General features: G+C 41.2%; 2 protein-coding genes across 2 annotated transcripts; both read left to right on the forward strand.

Annotated features, from left to right (window-relative positions):
- The first annotated feature begins 4,109 nt into the window (after positions 1-4,109).
- LOC106338755 lies at positions 4,110-4,948 on the forward strand. Its single transcript, XM_013777657.1, has 2 exons — positions 4,110-4,476; positions 4,566-4,948. The coding sequence occupies exons 1-2, from the start codon at positions 4,110-4,112 to the stop codon at positions 4,946-4,948; spliced, it is 750 nt and encodes a 249-aa protein (XP_013633111.1).
- Positions 4,949-8,121: 3,173 nt separating this feature from the next.
- LOC106338756 lies at positions 8,122-8,649 on the forward strand. Its single transcript, XM_013777658.1, has one exon. It carries the CDS (start codon positions 8,122-8,124, stop codon positions 8,647-8,649), a length of 528 nt encoding a protein of 175 aa, XP_013633112.1.
- The last annotated feature ends 9,504 nt before the right edge of the window (positions 8,650-18,153 follow it).

Raw genomic sequence — 18,153 nt, forward strand, 5'->3', positions numbered from 1 at the left:
TAACCCCCTCTCTTTTCTTCTTTTTATAACATCTTTACATTTCTGCTACATTTTTTTTTTGAGTTGATTAGACTGAGAAACACTTTTTGGCTTTCTATTACACCTAGAGACATTTCTTACATGTGACACACTTTGTTGTGGGTCAGCAACAGATCGTGGACAATTTTGCCCTTAATGGAAATGAAACTTGTGGATTGGTGATTTGTGGACGAGTGATGCGTGGTTGGGTGATTTGTGGACGGGTGATTTGTGGATGAGTGATGTTAATGTGTTTATAATAGATAACGTGGACAAACTCTCTGTTTTGATTCCATAAAACTATACAACAATACGTGGACATGGACTCATGTTACTAAAATTATACCATAAAACGTGGATAAGGACTTTATTATCTCCAATATAAACATTTGGCTTCTTCAGCTCAATTGATAAATTATATGCAATTAAACTTCAATCAAAATGAGAAAGAGATGATATTGTGAGTATGAGCGGAAAGAAAAATCGAAGAAGCGTTTACCTTTTGTCGGAGAGTAATAGATCTTGCATGTCATATATTTCTGATGTGGATGGATGTAATTTTGATTAGAATTGAATTTAGATTCCGAGATGATGAATGGAATCGAAGGAATATTGTTCATGTCCACAACTAGTTTATAATTCTGTTAAGATGTTCATATCCACGACTAATTTATAATTCTGTTATTCACGCTTTGGTGTCCACGTCCACATTTTGTTTACACATTAATATATATAATATATATGAATATGGATCTTAAAAGATAGAGAATTTTATATATAGCTTATTATGACAATTATTTTTGTTTAATATATTTTAGAACTTGAGATAAAAATAAATAAATACATAAAGAAGAATAAGAAAAATAATAAAATGAAATAAGAAGAGGAGAGAAATTCTCTTTACTTAGGGTTATAAGAGTATTTTTGACAAAAAAAAGTGTGTCTCAAATGATAAATGTCTTGTAGTGTAATTTGAATGTGGGAAAGTGTCTCTAGATATAAAAAATTCTTTTTTTTTTTGTGCACAACATCTTTATTACATCTATCTATACTAATAAAAGAGACCTTTTGAGGCTTCATAGAGCGTCCACATCAACGAATAAAACTATTCCCAAAAGATGCCACGTGGCTTTTTTAAAAACAAATTGTTCATAATGTAATATTACTGTTTTATATTAAGAAGTTAAATAGATAAATTCAAAAATTAGAATAAGAAAATATACAATATAAGAAATAGTAACATTACATTTGTACATTTAATTTTACATTTTTATTATTTCCAAATATCAAAACCATGGCTATAAAACCATGTCTCTTTGAGTTGGGTAAAGATGACTCTAAAGCATGTACAGTCCAGTCCGTGTAAAAGCATGTTTATTGCATGTCTCTTAGGTTGAATCTCTTAGCGTAATATAAGATACGGTCTCTTAGCTTTTAACTAAAAAAACTAAGAGACGTCTCTTATATCTCTTATTTAAGAGACGTCTCTTAGCTTTTTTAGTTAAAAGCTAAAAGACCGTATCTTATATTACGCTAAGAGACTCAACCTAAGAAAGCTAGGATAATCATGCTCTAAGGAATGTCACAGATGGCTACAACTTTGTCCTCCTCAAAGCATATGGATCGTTCGTTCGTTTTAGATTATTTGTTAGAGTTGCATAAAAATTGATTGAGTTTAGTGTTTCAGTTTTAGCCTTTGTAAAAGTCTTCTTCAGCGGGCTACTAAAGAGGGTTGAGCTAGTTGTAACTTCTCCTTTTTTTTTTTTTGTAATCCAGGGGTTCCCCAATTACGGGGATCATTCCCCTGGGCCCGGTTAGGCAGCGGTCCACTTCACCCGGGAGGGCTGTACCTGGGCTGGGGACAAGACCCAACACCCAGTACCGCATTTGGTGACAAGGATGAACAGTTCGCCTCCGGCTGGCGTCGAACCCGGGAGCATGACAATTGGCCCCCAAGGCTCTAACTAGTAGAGTTGACTCATCCCGTCTTTTTTTTTTTTTTTTTGTTTAGCTAATTTTGTTTATGTAATGTTTAAACAAACCAATTTCATCGACACAAAGGTATTCTCCCAAACTAAGCTAACCCATCATATCATTGTAATAAAACAAGGGATATCTGGTTTATATCATTGCCCAAACTAACTCTTACCTAATGAAACCGCCACAGTCAACAACCATTCAGGGGTTTATCGAGCACTCTTCTTGCCCCACTTCAAAGATGAACTGAAACCCAACACAATTTACAAGCTCAACAAGTTCATCGTAAGACCTTCCAAATCAGTTTACAAAGTCTCACCACATAAGCATGGGATCATCTTCACAAACAAGACATCGTTAGACCTTCGCTGCAGCTGTTCAAATTTAATATGGTTCCTAGGGCTTAGATGAGTTTTGTGGATCAAATCTCTTTCATTTTGACGAGAGGAACCATTTGATTCTTCTCAATATTGTAATGTTTGATGACTACAAAGCTCAATGGTTGAACTGCATGCCTAAGCTTTAGCTGATCACGAGTGGATTGAAGTTGTTTTGGTCAGGAAGAAGATTGATTCTGTAACATCCCGGGCCTGGCCCAAAAGGAAACACAAGTGCTGGAGGCCCAAGAAGGAGAAATCCTAGACATGACCCCTTCCACTTCTTATAAAAGGAGAAGCTCCCTTAGGGTTCAGCCACAAGAGAGACATCAAGCGAAGCCCTGCCCGAGCAGAACCCCGCCACCGCCGCCTCTAGCAGCCGCCGCCCCGCCTCCGTCGAAGCCGGCCACCAGCCACCACCTGCGAAGCCCTAGTCGCCGCACCCGAGCCCCTTGTCGTCGCCTCCTTGATTCGGTTTAGTGCAAACAGTTGAGATCTGAACCACAAGGTAAGACCGTGATCTCTAGTTCTATGTCATTGGAAATGACGGATCCTAAACCCTCCTCTCTCTTGTGAACCCTTCTTATGAACCAGATTCCGAGAAGTGATCATCTCTCCCATTCTAGATCCAGATCTACCACTGCAATAAGCTAAGGTGAGGACTTGGTTGTGAACTTGCCTCATGTTGAGTAACCAATGGGACTTAGTCCTTTGTTAATCAGATCTAGACTTGTGATGTGTATTGATGTGATATGTGGTAGATCTAGATGTTATGAAATGTGTATGTGTTTTTGTGATGAGGTTGTAGGCATACTAGGGTTGTTAAGGAAGTGATGATAAGATGTTGAGACGTGATGTGAACGATAAGATGTTGAGAGGTGATTTGAATGGATAAGTGAGTGACGTAAAGGATAAGTATGAGGTTGGGGAATCATATAGGGTAGAGGGCGTACGTGGATAGTAGCTCTACGCTAGGCACCCATAGGAGTTGTGGGGGTAGTGTCCCGTTGGGGCACCCACAGGAATATGGGGTAGTGGTCTAGCGAGAGCTACCCACTAGAATGAGGAGACGAGCCAACCGCGAGAAGCGGGATATAAAAACGTGCATTGTAGGTTTCTTAGCTCATGGTCGGGTATTTGGGTTTTCTGTATAATAGATCTTATTAGCTCATGACTTGTGATTGTTTGCTCTTCTTGAGTTGAGTTCGTGGGTTCCCAGAACCTGCCCTCACTGAGTATTCCGTACTCACCCCTCTTCCTGCAGGTACGACCGAGAGGGAGCGGGAGTAAAAGTCCGTATGGTGCAAGTGTTTTCTCGAGTTTTTCCTTTATTTTCAAACCCTTTTTCTTTAAGTTTTTGTTGGATATTTCGGTCTTTAAGTTGAGTTCGGATTTGTGTAAGACTATTTGGGTTTCAATAAGATTTATTGGATGAAATGAGTTGTATTACGGTAGTTGATGAGGATCACCGGTCTAGGGCCGTTACAATTGGTATCAGAGCCATGTTAAACCCACCTGGTGCTGTCCCGGGTGGGTAGGGAAAAGGTCGGGGAAGGAGTAGATAAAAACCGGGTTTCAAAGAATTTCTTCCAAACGTTTGTAAAAGTGTTTTCAAAGGATTGTTTGTAAAAAAAAAAAAAAAAAAAAAAGCACCACTCGGACCGAACTCCTGGCTTACTCGGTAGTCAAAAGAACTTGAGTAGAACCGTGGCTAACACTCCTTCGCTTGTCAAAAGGATGCCTCCCAAGAACGCCATAGTTGCAAGGGCAGCTGCGACCGCCCAGAGAGCAACACGACGGGCCACTAGGTCTACGACTCAGGCCTCCAGCGAGGCAGAAAACCGAAGCGGGGCTGCACCCATGAATGAGAACCTAGTAGAAGTGCCGAACGCAGTGAATGCAACGATCATGGCGGAACTGCAAAGGTACCGTGACGCCTATGGGGGACAACTGCCCAATGGTGAAGCTGCAGCAGGGGCGGGGAACATCCCCATACCACCTGGGGCGGGCCAGAACCCGCCACCACCGCCACCACCCCCAGCAGCGCCTGCGGTGGCACACGCCCAAGGCCCCAACTACTGGGACATGATGAGACACATGAAGAGTATGCAAATGGAGTTTTTCAGTGGAAAGGCCGATGTGATTGCCGCAGATAACTGGAGGCGCCAATCGAGAGGAATTTCATTTCTGCAGGGTGCTCACCTGAGTTCCGTAGGGACCTAGCTGTCCACCACCTTAAGGACGACGCGCTAGTGTGGTGGGAGGAAATGGTTGAGAGAGCACATGGGATACGACTGACCTGGGACGACTTCCTGGAAGCATTCAATGGGAAGTACTTTCCCTTGGAAGCTATGGACGCAATGGAAAGCAAGTTTCAGGAAATCCGTCAAGGAACCAGGAACGTGAGAGACTACGGGGACGAGTTCAACAGACTTTGGAGATTTGCGGGCCACTACCTGAGTGACCACGACTTAGTCCGCCGGTTCCTTAAAGGAATGAGGGTAGAGCTAAGGAACAGCTGCAACGTGCGAGACTACCGTGATGTCCATGAATTGATCGACAAAGCCGCGGAATAAGAAACATGACTTGAGGAGGAACAGCGACAGAACCAGACCACCCAAAATCGGGGAGCCAAACGGCCCCGGGATGCCATGCCCCCGACCGAACCTGCCCCGGCAAGGCCCCCATGCCGAAGGTGTGGACGATTCTATACGGGAGAGTGCAGGGCAGGAGCATGCTGCAACTGTGGTGAGTACGGCCATATGTCGAGGGAGTGTTCAAAGGAGAGGCAAGTCCATCGCAGACGCTGTTACCGCTGTGGCCAGGAGGGACACCTGTCATGGGACTGTCCATTGCGACAAGGAGAGAATCCGGGAGGGGCGCAACCCCAACAGCAGGGAGGACAAGCCGCAAGGCCAAGAGCGTACGCAGTCGAGGGTCGTGAAGGAGCCGAACCAATCGTGGGGTCTGTCGCGGTCGGAGGAGTGACAGCATTCACTCTCTTCGACACTGGGGCAACTCACAGTTTTGTAAGCCCCAGATTTACACGTGAGTGGAACTTTAAGGGGAACTTCAACACCATGGTGACGGGGGTCGAGACTGCAGGGACAGAGAAAATGGCCACGAGGGGAAGATATGAGGAGGTACCAGTGATCCTCGCAGGAGTGAACTTACCCGGAGACTTGCTAGAACTAGAACTGGGGCGTTACGAGGTGATATTGGGAATGGATAGGCTAGCACAGCACAAGGCTGTAGTCGAATGTGCCAAGGCATGCGTTAGGATTCCACTAGATGGGAGGCAAATCGTATACAGAGGAATGAGAACTAGGGCCGGGATATCTGTGGTATCAATGGCTCATGCCGAAGAAACAATCCGGAGAGGAGGAGAAGCCTTCCTACCCACAATAGAAATGGTGGGGGAGATCGAAGCACCAGAACTGGGAAGTATTCCGGTAGCGGCAGAGTATTTAGATGTGTTCGAACCACAACGCGGACCCCCACCCCACCGAAATAACGCCTTTACGATTGAGCTAGAACCCGGAACCGCCTCGGTCTCCAGGGCCCCCTACCGATTGGCACTGGCAGAGATGGCCGAACTCAAGAAACAACTGGAAGAACTAGTGGAAAAGGGATTCATACGCCCAAGTAGCTCACCATGGGGTGCGCCCGTGCTCTTTGTCAAGAAGAAGGATGGGAGCCTTCGACTGTGCATCGACTACCAGGGATTAAACAAGGTAACCGTCAAAAACAAGTACCCCCTACCCCGTATAGACGAACTCATGGATCAGTTGGAGGGGGGCCACATGGTTTTCAAAGATCGACCTTGATTCGGGTTATCACCAAATTCCTATTCACGAGGAGGATATTAAGAAGACAGCTTTCCGTACCCGGTACGGACACTACGAGTTCTTAGTAATGCCCTTTGGGCTGACAAATGAGCCAGCATCTTTCATGGGACTAATGAATGACATTTTCAGAGAATACCTGGACCAGTGTGTGATTGTCTTCATCGACGATATCGTAATTTATTCCAAGAACCGGGAGGACCACAGACGCCATTTGAGTATAGTGCTAGACAAGTTAAGAGAGCAGGGGTTATATGCTAAGCTTAGCAAGTGCAGTTTCTAGCAACGTAAGATCGGGTTCTTAGGGCATGTGATTTCCGAGGCAGGGATAGCGGTGGATCCAGAGAAGATCACAACAATCACAAAATGGCCAACACCAGGTAACGCTACCGAAGTTCGAAGCTTCCTCGGATTGGCAGGATACTACCGTAAGTTTGTTTTAGGGTTCGCCACAACAGCCAGACCACTCACCCGACTTACGGGTAAGGAGGTTAGGTTCGAATGGACAGAGGCTTGCGAGGAAGGATTTAAACAACTAAAGGAGATGCTGACTAGAGTTCCAGTACTAGTTCTACCCAAACCTGGAGTGCCATTTGTGGTCTACACCGACGCATCCGGGGTTGGAGTGGGATGTGTGCTCATGCAGGAAGGAAGGGTGATCGTTTACGCGTCCAGACAGCTGCGGAAGCACGAGACTAACTACCCAACACATGACCTGGAGTTAGCAGCAGTGGTATTCACCCTTAAGATCTGGAGATCGTACCTATACGGAGAGAAAGTGCAAATTTTCACGGATCACAAGGGTTTGAAATACGTATTCACCTAAGGAGACTTGAATCTACGATAACGCAGGTGGATGGAGCTGCTAGCAGATTACGACTTGGTCATCGACTACCACCCCGGGAAGGCAAATCTGGTGGCAGATGCCTTAAGCCGAAGGAAATCGGATGTTTCCGAAGCAAAGGAAACTCAGGAACTCACCACGGCCCTAACAAAACTACACCTCTGTGCGACGACGGTAAATGAGGAGGATGCCAGGTTAGAGGTCGTGGAACAAGCTGACCTACTGAGTCGCATCAGTAAGGCCAGAAAACGGACCCCACTCTCCAAGGGATGGTCGACAAGGAGGTGAGTGGGTACCGTACGGCCGGGAATGGTACTATCCTGTTTAAAGGCCGAGAGTGCGTACCACATGGAGGAAACTTATGGGACGAGTTACTGACACAGGCCCACCAATTGAGATTCTCAATTCACCCGGAACTGACAAAAATGTAACATGACCTGAAACGGTACTATCACTGGGAAGGGATGAAGAGAGATGTTACCATGTGGATAGCCCGGTGTCAGACCTGTCAGCTGGTTAAGGCGGAACGCGGAGTCCCGGGAGGACTGCTGCAAGAGCTACCCCTACCCCAATGGAACTGGGATATGGTAACAATGGATTTCATCACGGGTCTACCGCGGGCCACGGGAACAGGGACGCCATATGGGTTATAGTAGATCGTCTGACAAAGACGGCTCATTTCCTGCCTCTATGAACTACTGATAGGACCGAAGAATTAGCTCGGGAATACCTGCGCACGATAGTGAAGCTGCACGGAGTACCTGTAAGCATAGTATCTGACTGGGACCCGAAATTTACCTCAAAATTTTGGCAGGCTTTCAAAGGGCATTGGGAACAAAGGTTCGCCTTAGCACTGCCTACCACCCCCAGACGGATGGACAATCCGAGAGGACCATCCAAACACTCGAGGATATGTTGAGGTCGAGCGTCCTGGAATGGGGGGGGGTAAATGGAGCGAGTATTTACCATTGGTGGAGTTCTCTTATAACAACAGCTACCATGCGAGCATTTAAATGTCTTCGAACGAAGCGTTGTACGGGCGGCCCTGTAGGACCCCCTTATGTTGGACCGAAGTGGGGGAGAAACGGGATATGACTCTAGAACTAGTCGGAGAAACGATCAAGCAAGTAGAACTCCTCAAGGAAAGATTGAAATAGCACACGACCGCCAGAAGAGTTACGCCGACAAACACAGGAAGAAGCTAGAGTTTGCAGTAGGGGACGAAGTGTATTTGAAAATGAGGACCTTCCGAGGGAGTGATTCAAACGGGAAGTTGAAGAAGTTGAGACCCAGGTACATGATCCCATACGTGATAAAGGAAAGGATCGGCGCAGTCGCGTACCAGCTGGCACTACCGCCGGAATTATCTGATTTCCATGACGTGTTCCACATCTTAGTGCTATGGAAGGTTATACGAGAGCCCGAGTTGATCATGCCGCATCCACCTACATATGCGCAAGTGAAGATTGTGGATGAAAAGAAGGTGGATAACCGTGGACGGAAGGAAGGGATGGTTCTCGTACGCTGGGAGAGGGATGGAATCCACGAGGATGTGTGGGAACCTGAGTTTCACTTGAAGGCTAACTAACCCGGGATATTCGGAAACGTTGAACGGAATCGGGAAGAGGTCCAAAATTCGGGAAGGAATCCCTTTCTAGTGGGGGAGAATTGTAACATCCCGGTCCTGGCCCAAAAGGAAACTAAAGTGGTGGAGGCCCAAGAAGGAGAAACCCTAGACATGACCCCTTCCACTTCTTATAAAAGGAGAAGCTCCCTTAGGGTTCAGCCGCAAGAGAGACAGCAAGCGAAGCCCTGCCCGAGCAGAACCCCGCCACCACCCACGAAGCCCTAGTCGCCGCACCCGAGCCCCTTTCCGTCGCCTCCTTGATTTGGTTTCGTGCAAACAGTTGAGATCTGAACCACAAGGTAAGACCGTGATCTCTAGTTCTATGTCATTGGAAATGACGGATCTTAAACCGTCCTCTCTCTTGTGAACTCTTCTTATGAACCAGATTCCGGGAAGTGATCATCTCTCCCATTCTAGATCCAGATCTACCACTGCAATAAGCTAAGGTGAGGACTTGGTTGTGAACTTGCCTCATGTTGAGTAACCAATGGGACTTTGTCCTTTGTTAATCAGATCTAGACTTGTGATGTGTATTGATGTGATATGTGGTAGATCTAGATGTTATGAAATGTGTATGTGTTGTTGTGATGAGGTTGTAGGCATACTTGGGTGTTAAGGAAGTGATGATGAGATGTTGAGACGTGATGTGAACTATAAGATGTTGAGACGTGATGTGAATGGATAAGTGAGTGACGTTAAGGATAAGTATGAGGTTGGGGAATCATATTGGGTAGAGGGCGTACGTGGATAGTAGCTCTATGCTAGGCACCCATAGGAGCTGTGGGGTAGTGTCCCATTGGGGCACCCACAAGAATATGGGGTAGTGGTCTAGCGAGAGCTACCCACGAGAATGAGGAGACGAGCCAACCGCGAGAAGCGGGATATAAAAACGTGCATTGTAGGTTTCTTAGCTCATGGTCGGGTATTTGTGTTTTCTGTATAATAGATCTTATTAGCTCATGACTTGTGATTGTTTGCTCTTCCTGAGTTGAGTTCGTGGGTTCCCAGAACCTGTCCTCACTGAGTATTCCGTACTCACCCCTCTTCCTGCAGGTACGGCCGAGAGGGAGCGAAAGTAGAAGTCCGTATGGTGCAAGTGTTTTCTCGAGTTTTTCCTTTATTTTCAAACCCTTTTTCTTTAAGTTTTCGTTGGATATTTCGGTCTTTAAGTTGAGTTCGGATTTGTGTAAGACTATTTGGGTTTTAATAGGATTTATTGGATGAAATGAGTTGTATTACGGTAGTTGATGAGGATCACCGGACTAGGGCCACAAGCTACCAAAGAATACTCAACAAGCTACCACCAGCAGCAGAGAATCCTCAAGCTGATCTAGAAAATGTGAAACAAGGCTTGAGAAAAATACATAATTATGTTATTGAGAATTCTGTTCAACCTTAACCGGTTCCACAAAAGGAGATTGAGTAGCCAAATCCGGCTTGAAGAGAAAAAGGATGAAATCAGACTGTGGTGTGGAACATCCTCATCCTGAGGAATTTTAAAAAAATTGATGGTAATCAGAATAGTAGTTCGGGAGTACTAAGTTTTATGCAAGCTACTAAATCTACGGAAGCAAAGCTGAGGCTACATGACACTTTCTTCCCCCGGGCAACAAGGGTCTGACAAAACCATTAGACGTTCCTCGCTACCATATTCAGGTAATAATGCAAGAGTCACATTCGATTTTCCTGAAACAACAAGAGGCTCAAACTTGGGTGGCAAAACCGGGAAAAGACCGAGAAAACTCTAAGTAATGGTTAGTGTCCCAAGCAATACAAACAAGATTCTCTCTCACAAGAAGGTCTATGCTGTGATTCTACGTTTTCTATCAACTAATTATTTATTGAATTGGTTTTGGGTTATGTAGGGAAAACAGCTCCAGTATAGCGCTTGAAAAATTGTAAGGCCTTTGATGTATCTCTATATAAGTTTGAAAACGAAAAAAAGCGTGAGGATTAATTTCTTGCGATAGCCACGGTAAATTATGTTATGTATTTGTTAGTTTGTGATTCTGTCAGAAATTGATCAAAGTAGACGTTCAAGAACCAAAGTCAATTATGGTACTCAGGTTTCAGCTCCAAACATGGCGTTGAAAATATGGGACATGGATATTCAAGTTCATGGAGCAGCTGGTGTATGCTCGGATACAGTTTAAGCACATTCGAAGCTTTAGATAATTTTCGGATGTGCGAGTTGGATTCCTTGGACACAAAAGAATCAGAGTTGCCATCACAATCACTATAGCTTCTATCTTAAGTATTATAGTAGTATTTCATTACGGAGTTAATTCTCACCATTCGTAACAATGGTGGAATTCTCTTACATGACCTTCTGTGCAACACTCGGTGTCTGTAAACCGATATGTTAACAAGCTATATTACAAATAAATAAATTAAACAGTAGTACTGAATACGTCCCCACGTTCCACGCCTTCCTATATTATAGGATAGCAAATAAAGCAATAAAGATAACATTCTCAACGCCACAGAGAATCAATAGTCATTAGTCAGACATGTAGTCTTGATGTGGTTAATCGTACGTTCATTTCCATCCATTGTTTTGATCTGTCTAATGTCATTTAGGTTTTACGTCTGAACATCACCTTCCACCCACCTACGTAATTCCGTCATATGACAGAGTAAATCCGAAGTCGCACACGTCCACATAATATAAATAATACAATAAACTTTTGTTAATATACCAGGTTTTTGTTTTTTAGGTTTTTGTTTTGAATTAGACCATTTTGTTCAATTCTAACTTGTAAGCTAAACTTGAATTCTCGATTTTGTGTGGATGTAAAGTATATAAATTTGCAACCTTTGTCAATTTTATTTCTATTACGAAACTGTTCAATTTTGTATTAGAACTCAATGATTCTAAAGTTAAAACAAAGTTTAAATCAATTGTAAATTTTAAAATTGTTTTATAAAAAAACGAAAAATAAAAAATGCATTTAAATCATAATTAGGTTTAATTATTTTTTACTCATCTTACTTATCATTCTATATATGATTTTCAGTAATAAAAACAACAAATTGTGGGTTTAAATTATTTTAAATTTGTTAGATATATGAATGAATTCAAACAAATTTTAAAATTTCTACCAACTTAATTGTTTAAAATCAGTTGTAATATATATACACAATTTATGTTCATATATAAGTGTAATTTTTAAAAATTAACTGAAAATTATACAAATACCCGGGGCGTAGCCTGGGAAAATCTCTAGTCTTTATATATAAAAGAAGGTTTGGATCCCTCCCAGGTATGCCACATGTGCATCCACGTCACAAATTGCTCTTTCCTACGCACGACACGTGTCCTCTGCGCTGCGTTTCATTAAAGTGAGTTTATAATGTTTCGGGCTTGGAGTTGGACTTCGCGTTGCGCTTCGTCTGCGGTCCATCGAACACAATCTCTTACGGAAAGCCTAATCAGTCTCTACGCTCTTCTTCGTGTTCTTCATTCGCCTTTGATCGGCGCAGGGACGATCCATAATCTGTAACGGTGTTTTGTGATTTAATGGTCTTAAATCAACTTCAATCGCCATCCCACTACGAAACTCTCTTCTACGCCGTTCGTCAGCTAGATCGTGTATAAATATGCTGTGAATCGCGTTATCTACACTTTTATAATCTCACATCTCACTCATACTCGAATCTTACCCCTCATCTCTCTCAATGGCTATGACAAAGGTTTTTTTTCCGATCTCAAGTCTGGGCGGTGCTCATCCGTTGTGGAGGCGAGACTGCTTCGATTATGGGAGGCTAAGAACGTTAAGCGAGCGTGGTGGGGAGCTAACGTGGATGGATCTGCTCATGGTCGATGTCAACGTGAGTTTTTCATTTTGATTTCTTCTATGTATCAGTTATTATGTGTTATTTTTTTCATCGTATTGTCATTGTTTCCTGTAAACCTGAACGCGTTTATCTAACCTTTTTTAATTTTAATTTTCCATTATGTTCTTTGTTCTATAATTATAAAAGTCTTACTGATCTGATCTAATATTATATGTGAGCTGTATCGTGATTATTATTATTGATTTGGTTTGGCATTGATCCGGTTGTTTAGTATATAGGTTTTGGTTTCCTGTTAAAGATAGTGCTAATGATCCGTTTGAGTTCACACCGTTTATTAGCACTGACAGATTCTTAACTGCGTTTCAGTCAACCATGATGCAAGTCACGATCAGTGCTAGCCGTCTCCCACTGTTCCAGGAAAGGCTCCATGTCGGAACAATGTTTTTCGTGTCAGGTTTTGATATCTCTAGATGCGCGCAGAATTTCCGACTCACTGATTCGTCTTTGATGATCCGGTTCAACTAGTCCACCTCATTCGAAGAGCTGACAGAACCTGTCTCCCCCTTGCCCGAGGAAGCATTCCGGTTCCGTAACCAACAGGAGCTGATTGGTCTTGCCAATAGAAACACTCAGCTACCAGGTATGTTGATCACAAATGACACGTACTTATATGTTGTTGATATTCTGAAAATAGAGTTATGATCAGTCTGACTTTATAAGGAAATGATATCGGCTTCAAACTTGATGTAGACATCATAGGTGAGATAGTGAGTGTGAAGAGCACGGATTGGAGAAAAGCATCGAAGCAATTCTCGAGGGATCGGTTTAAGAATATTAGTATCATGCTGAAGCAAGATGGGTCCTTGCATTCTAATAAGGACGAGTAGAGCTTGAAATCCACAACACATATACTTCATTATTCTCAGTCCAGGAGATTGAGCTGAATCTGATTCCGAAGGAATAAAAATATTTGTTCTTTCTTTTGGTTTTTGTTTTCCACTTCTCACAACGTGTTAGTTTTTGACGGGTATCAATTTAAGCTCTAGGCATTTTTATATCGTTGAAAGATCGATGGATCAAGCCTGTATGTATATATATAAATTAAAATTGTATGTGAGGACAAAATGAACCATGCAACAAATAAAACGTACCATAATTATTCAATATTCAACGTCCCTCGATTAGCTTACATTTTTTTTTGTAACCGAACGATTAGCTTACATTTTTTTTTTGTAACCGAACGATTAGCTTAGCTTGCCATGCAAGGAAATCAGCTCCTGATGCACAGTACGTATGCCCAAGCTGTAACTCGGTGTCATTCCTCGGTTCCTCGGTTCAAATCCTTAATGTCTTCGCGTCAGCAGCATACTGAGTTTCAGCCATATATGTTTTATGGGTGTTTGTTAAATTATAATTAGGCCTATTTAACTTTTAGCCCTGTTTAACATCTTTAGGTTTACCTAAATTTTCTTATCCAAGGTCAAATAGGAAAATAGATAACAACTATAAATAAGGGATATGATTGTCTTGGTTTGGAAGGAGAACGTATTCTGCGTTCTTATTAAAAATACTAGGGATAAGGATCGTTACCCACGCCAAGGCGCGAGGTTTTTGCATTTTAATTTATTTTTGTCTCTTGCTTACTAATCTAGCATTCGGTTTTTCAATGCATTTTATCTTCACCATCTCCTCTTGTCTTGTTTACATTTGTTTTCACGTTCTGTCGTTTGATTTGTCTTAGTTTTAGCTTGTGTAATAACTTAACCTTGCTCATTCTTCTTTCATTCTTTATTGATTGATAATTTTATCTCTCTTAGCTCTGTGTTGCCACTAATTTGCTCGAATCATTTTCATCATCTGCTTTGTATTCTTTTCATATTCATTAACGATTGTCTCCGACCTCTTTAAATCCTAAAAATCGTACATGATCTTTTGTTTATTAAATCACATATTAAATATTGTTGAAACTGTTTATTTATTCTAATAAATTCATACGATTATAACTAAGATGATATGAATAAAATACTGATTATAATTTAGTTGAAATTAAAGTCTAAAATAGAAGTTATTAAACTTGTAATCCTTCTTTTTGTCATCAGCTTTAGTCAAATCAATTATATTGATTTAGAAAACCCATAAGCTATTTCAATCCCAAACAACCAAAAAACAGACGCATTTGTTATTGATGTTGCGGTGAGTTTCCTTTACTATAAACATAATTGCTTGTCACAACTGTTAATAAACCCAAATGTGTTTACAAAAGCTACCCATATAAGAGTTTCATACTCATTTCTCTTTCTCTAGTCCTCTCCTATGTTTGTAGCTATCATAATACAATCATCAAACAAAAGACAGATCTCTTGGTTCCATATAGAATATGCAAAATGACTGTTTTTTGCATACTCCATGATCACTGAGTATTATACATATCAAACTCTGTCTATGGTCTATTTATATGTTGAGGAAATGCCTCGAAATGTAGCTTCCAAATAATGATTTCCAGGTCAACACATTGCATGTTAACCTCCACAATGGGATCAGCGGAGCAGCAGAGACCGCTACATGTCGAGTCGAACGCAGCTACACATATGTTCCCTGCTTGTGCCTTTCATTCACAATCTGCAATTCTCCTAAGAATCAATGTTAAATGAGGTAAAAATATTAGAGTCACAAACACTTTGTATAGCCAAGCCCAATAAACCAAGCACCCAACGTAACATCTCCATTTGCCTATTTGTGCAGAAAATCACTTGATTATTATATAGTAGCACCGAGAAGTTAGATGGAGAATAACACTACAAGAAAAATGAGTTTTATTAGCGGACGAAAAACGCTATCTAACGATATGATAGCGGTTTCGTTGTATCATCGTCTGTCTATTAGTACATTAGATAGCAGTTTTTTGCATTGATATCATATTGTGATAAACTATAGCGTTTTATTGCAAGCAATTAAATATTTTTTCATAACGTTTTTTTATTGTTATTATTTACCTTACTAAAATAAATAAAAAATAAAAAATACTTTAAAAGATATTTATAAATCGAAATTGGTTACAAAATTAAAGACCGGTACACCAAATAAACCAAACTTAACCAATTTTTTTTAACAAAATAAAAGCTAAACCTAAAACAAAAACCTAGTCTACGCCTCCATGAACCGTCTCCCCCACATCGCCGTATACATCTCGTCGCCGTGTCAATCCCGTCGTCCTCCTCCTCCTCTATTCGTCGTCGCCGTCCTCCTCCATTGCTGTGTCGACCAAGCTCTCGCGTCTCGGTCTTCTCTCCTTCTCCTCCACCACCACCGCTAGCTTTCTCTGCCATCTCCATAGAACTACTTCTTCAGATCCGGTGTATCAACGGAGCCCTCACGTCTCCGCCTATCTTCTTCTTCTTGCTGGGTTCCACCTCCACCACCCCCGGTAGCTTCTTCTGCCATCTCCACACCACGGCTTCTTCAGATCTCGGGCTCGGTCGCAAGATGTTGTTGATTTCGTCGCCTTCCTTTCCCTTCAAAAGAATCAAACTCACAAACACAATTAGAAAATGAGGAGCCAACACATGAACTTTATCAATCTTAAAACAAAAATAAAAATAAACAATTGAATAGAAACAGAGATTGTCGTAAGGAGAAGATAGAAGAGAGATTGAGAGAGATTGATAATTTTTAGAAAGAGAAAATGAAAGATCTACAAATCTGAAAAATAAAAAGAAGAGATCTGAACCGTCAGATTTATTCTCATCCAACGGATGAAGAGGTGATCCGTGTGCTTAAAGTTTTTTTTTTTTTTTGATTAACCTGGAGGGATCTCAATCCCCAGGGGACTAACCCCTCTGCGCGAGGCAGCCCATTTGTTACTATGAGAATTAGATACCCAATTGCCTAGCCAAACACTTGGGCATATCTGAGGGGGAGGATCGAACCCGCGGCCCTTAGGACCAACGAGTTCGCCTCGCGCCACTCGACCACAAGCGCTTGGTTCCGTGTGCTTAAAGTTCTGGCCAATAAGAACTCTTCATTGTTTTTGCACACTAAAAAGGAAGTCTTCATTGTTTTTGTACGATAACTCTTATTGTTTTTGATTATTTATACATGTATTTTGAAATTTTACATTTTAAAACATATGAATTATATTTAAATGATTATGTTTGAAGTTTCTAAAATAATGCTTACGTGCTTGTAGTTATGATTAAATTTATATAATTAAAATTTCAAAATTGCATCTTAGTGTTTATGTTTATGAGTTTGGAGTATGGAGTTTATGATTTATATGTAAGATTTTGTGTTATGAGTTTAAAAAATATTAGATTTAAAGAGTACACTTAATATTTGTGGTTAAAGTTTAAATTTAGATTTGAAGTTTGTATATTAGTTGATGTATGGTTTATGTTGAAGTTAGGGTTTATGGTATAGAGTTTGATAGGAGATTTAAGGTTTGTGTTTTGAAAGTTATATATTAAGATTAAAAATAAATTGAGTTTAGGTTTAAGATTTGAAGTTATAATATGAGAATATCAGAGTTTTAAGTTTGTGTTTAGAGTTTAGGGTTTGAAAACTTGTTTAGGGTTTAGGGATTCAAAAAGCCAAATATAGCGTTTTATTATATTTTGTTATTAAAGATACGCTATCATAGCGTTTCTAAATAAACTACTTTATCATAGCGTTTCCAAATCTACAAACACTATCTAAAATTAAGCGGTATGTCAACCATAACAGAAAAGTAAAAAAACGCTATCCTGTACTGCTATCAAAACTCTTTTTTCTTGTAGTGTGAGGTATGAATGCAAAGTAGACAAAACAGTTAAAATCTTACTGATTATGGGAAATATGAGAAATCAATTCCCTTGAAATGGCGTATAACTGTCTAATAGCGTGACAGAAGTACTTGTTCATGTTCTCACCAAACTTTCTACATGTATATATAAATCTATTAGAGTTATTGCCAGCGCTCTATTGCGATATTTGTTAGCTAAAATAATCCATCCAACATAATAGGAAAAAGAAACCAACGAAATTGTAAAGCTAACCATCAGCTGAGATGCTTTTGCTGTCCTGACACATTGCAAGCTTAGTGATTTCAGTGTCAAAAGCAACAAATTAAGCACTCATATACATCTGAGACATTTATTTACAAACGGTTCCTAGCACTGAAAAAGCATATTATTATGTTACGGATGATAAGTTTGATGCATAAATACAGTTTATAATTTTTTTCAACTGAACATTTGTGCCTACTAAATTACCTTACAACACCCACTGCATTGTGATGTTGGCATGTTAAAGCTGAGAATCAACATTGGAGCTTGCATTAGCATTTGGAACATGAAATATAGCACCATCAATTTCCAGTGTTAATTCCATTGACAATAGCCGTGCAAAAGAACTCTGCTAGTAAGGTAATCGTGATTAGTAATTCTTTACATCTTAGTGTAGTACAACTTCAAAACGATAGACACTTACAATCGACGGCTCTCAAAAATGGACCGCAAACCATCTAATGATATGCTTACCTCGTCGTATAAGTAATCCATGTCACTTCCCTCCCACGGTTAACGTTGCTGGTGCAGATCAATTCCCTCCACCTCTTCCTCATCATTAGGATGCTCTGCAATATACCCTCTGTAAGGTTCAAATTTATGTCGCTAGAATTACCAGAGAAAGAAT

The sequence above is a fragment of the Brassica oleracea genome, chromosome C4 (assembly GCF_000695525.1).
Source record: "Brassica oleracea var. oleracea cultivar TO1000 chromosome C4, BOL, whole genome shotgun sequence".
Lineage (NCBI taxonomy): Eukaryota > Viridiplantae > Streptophyta > Magnoliopsida > Brassicales > Brassicaceae > Brassica > Brassica oleracea.

Excerpts from the sequence above, each read along its gene's own strand:
- LOC106338755 (XM_013777657.1), top strand. The coding sequence starts at position 4,110 with ATGCCTCCCAAGAACGCCATAGTTGCAAGGGCAGCTGCGACCGCCCAG. Across the intron at positions 4,477-4,565 it reads CATGATGAGACACATGAAGA|GGTGCTCACCTGAGTTCCGT; the intron begins GTATGCAAATGG and ends TCATTTCTGCAG.
- LOC106338756 (XM_013777658.1), top strand. The coding sequence starts at position 8,122 with ATGTTGGACCGAAGTGGGGGAGAAACGGGATATGACTCTAGAACTAGT.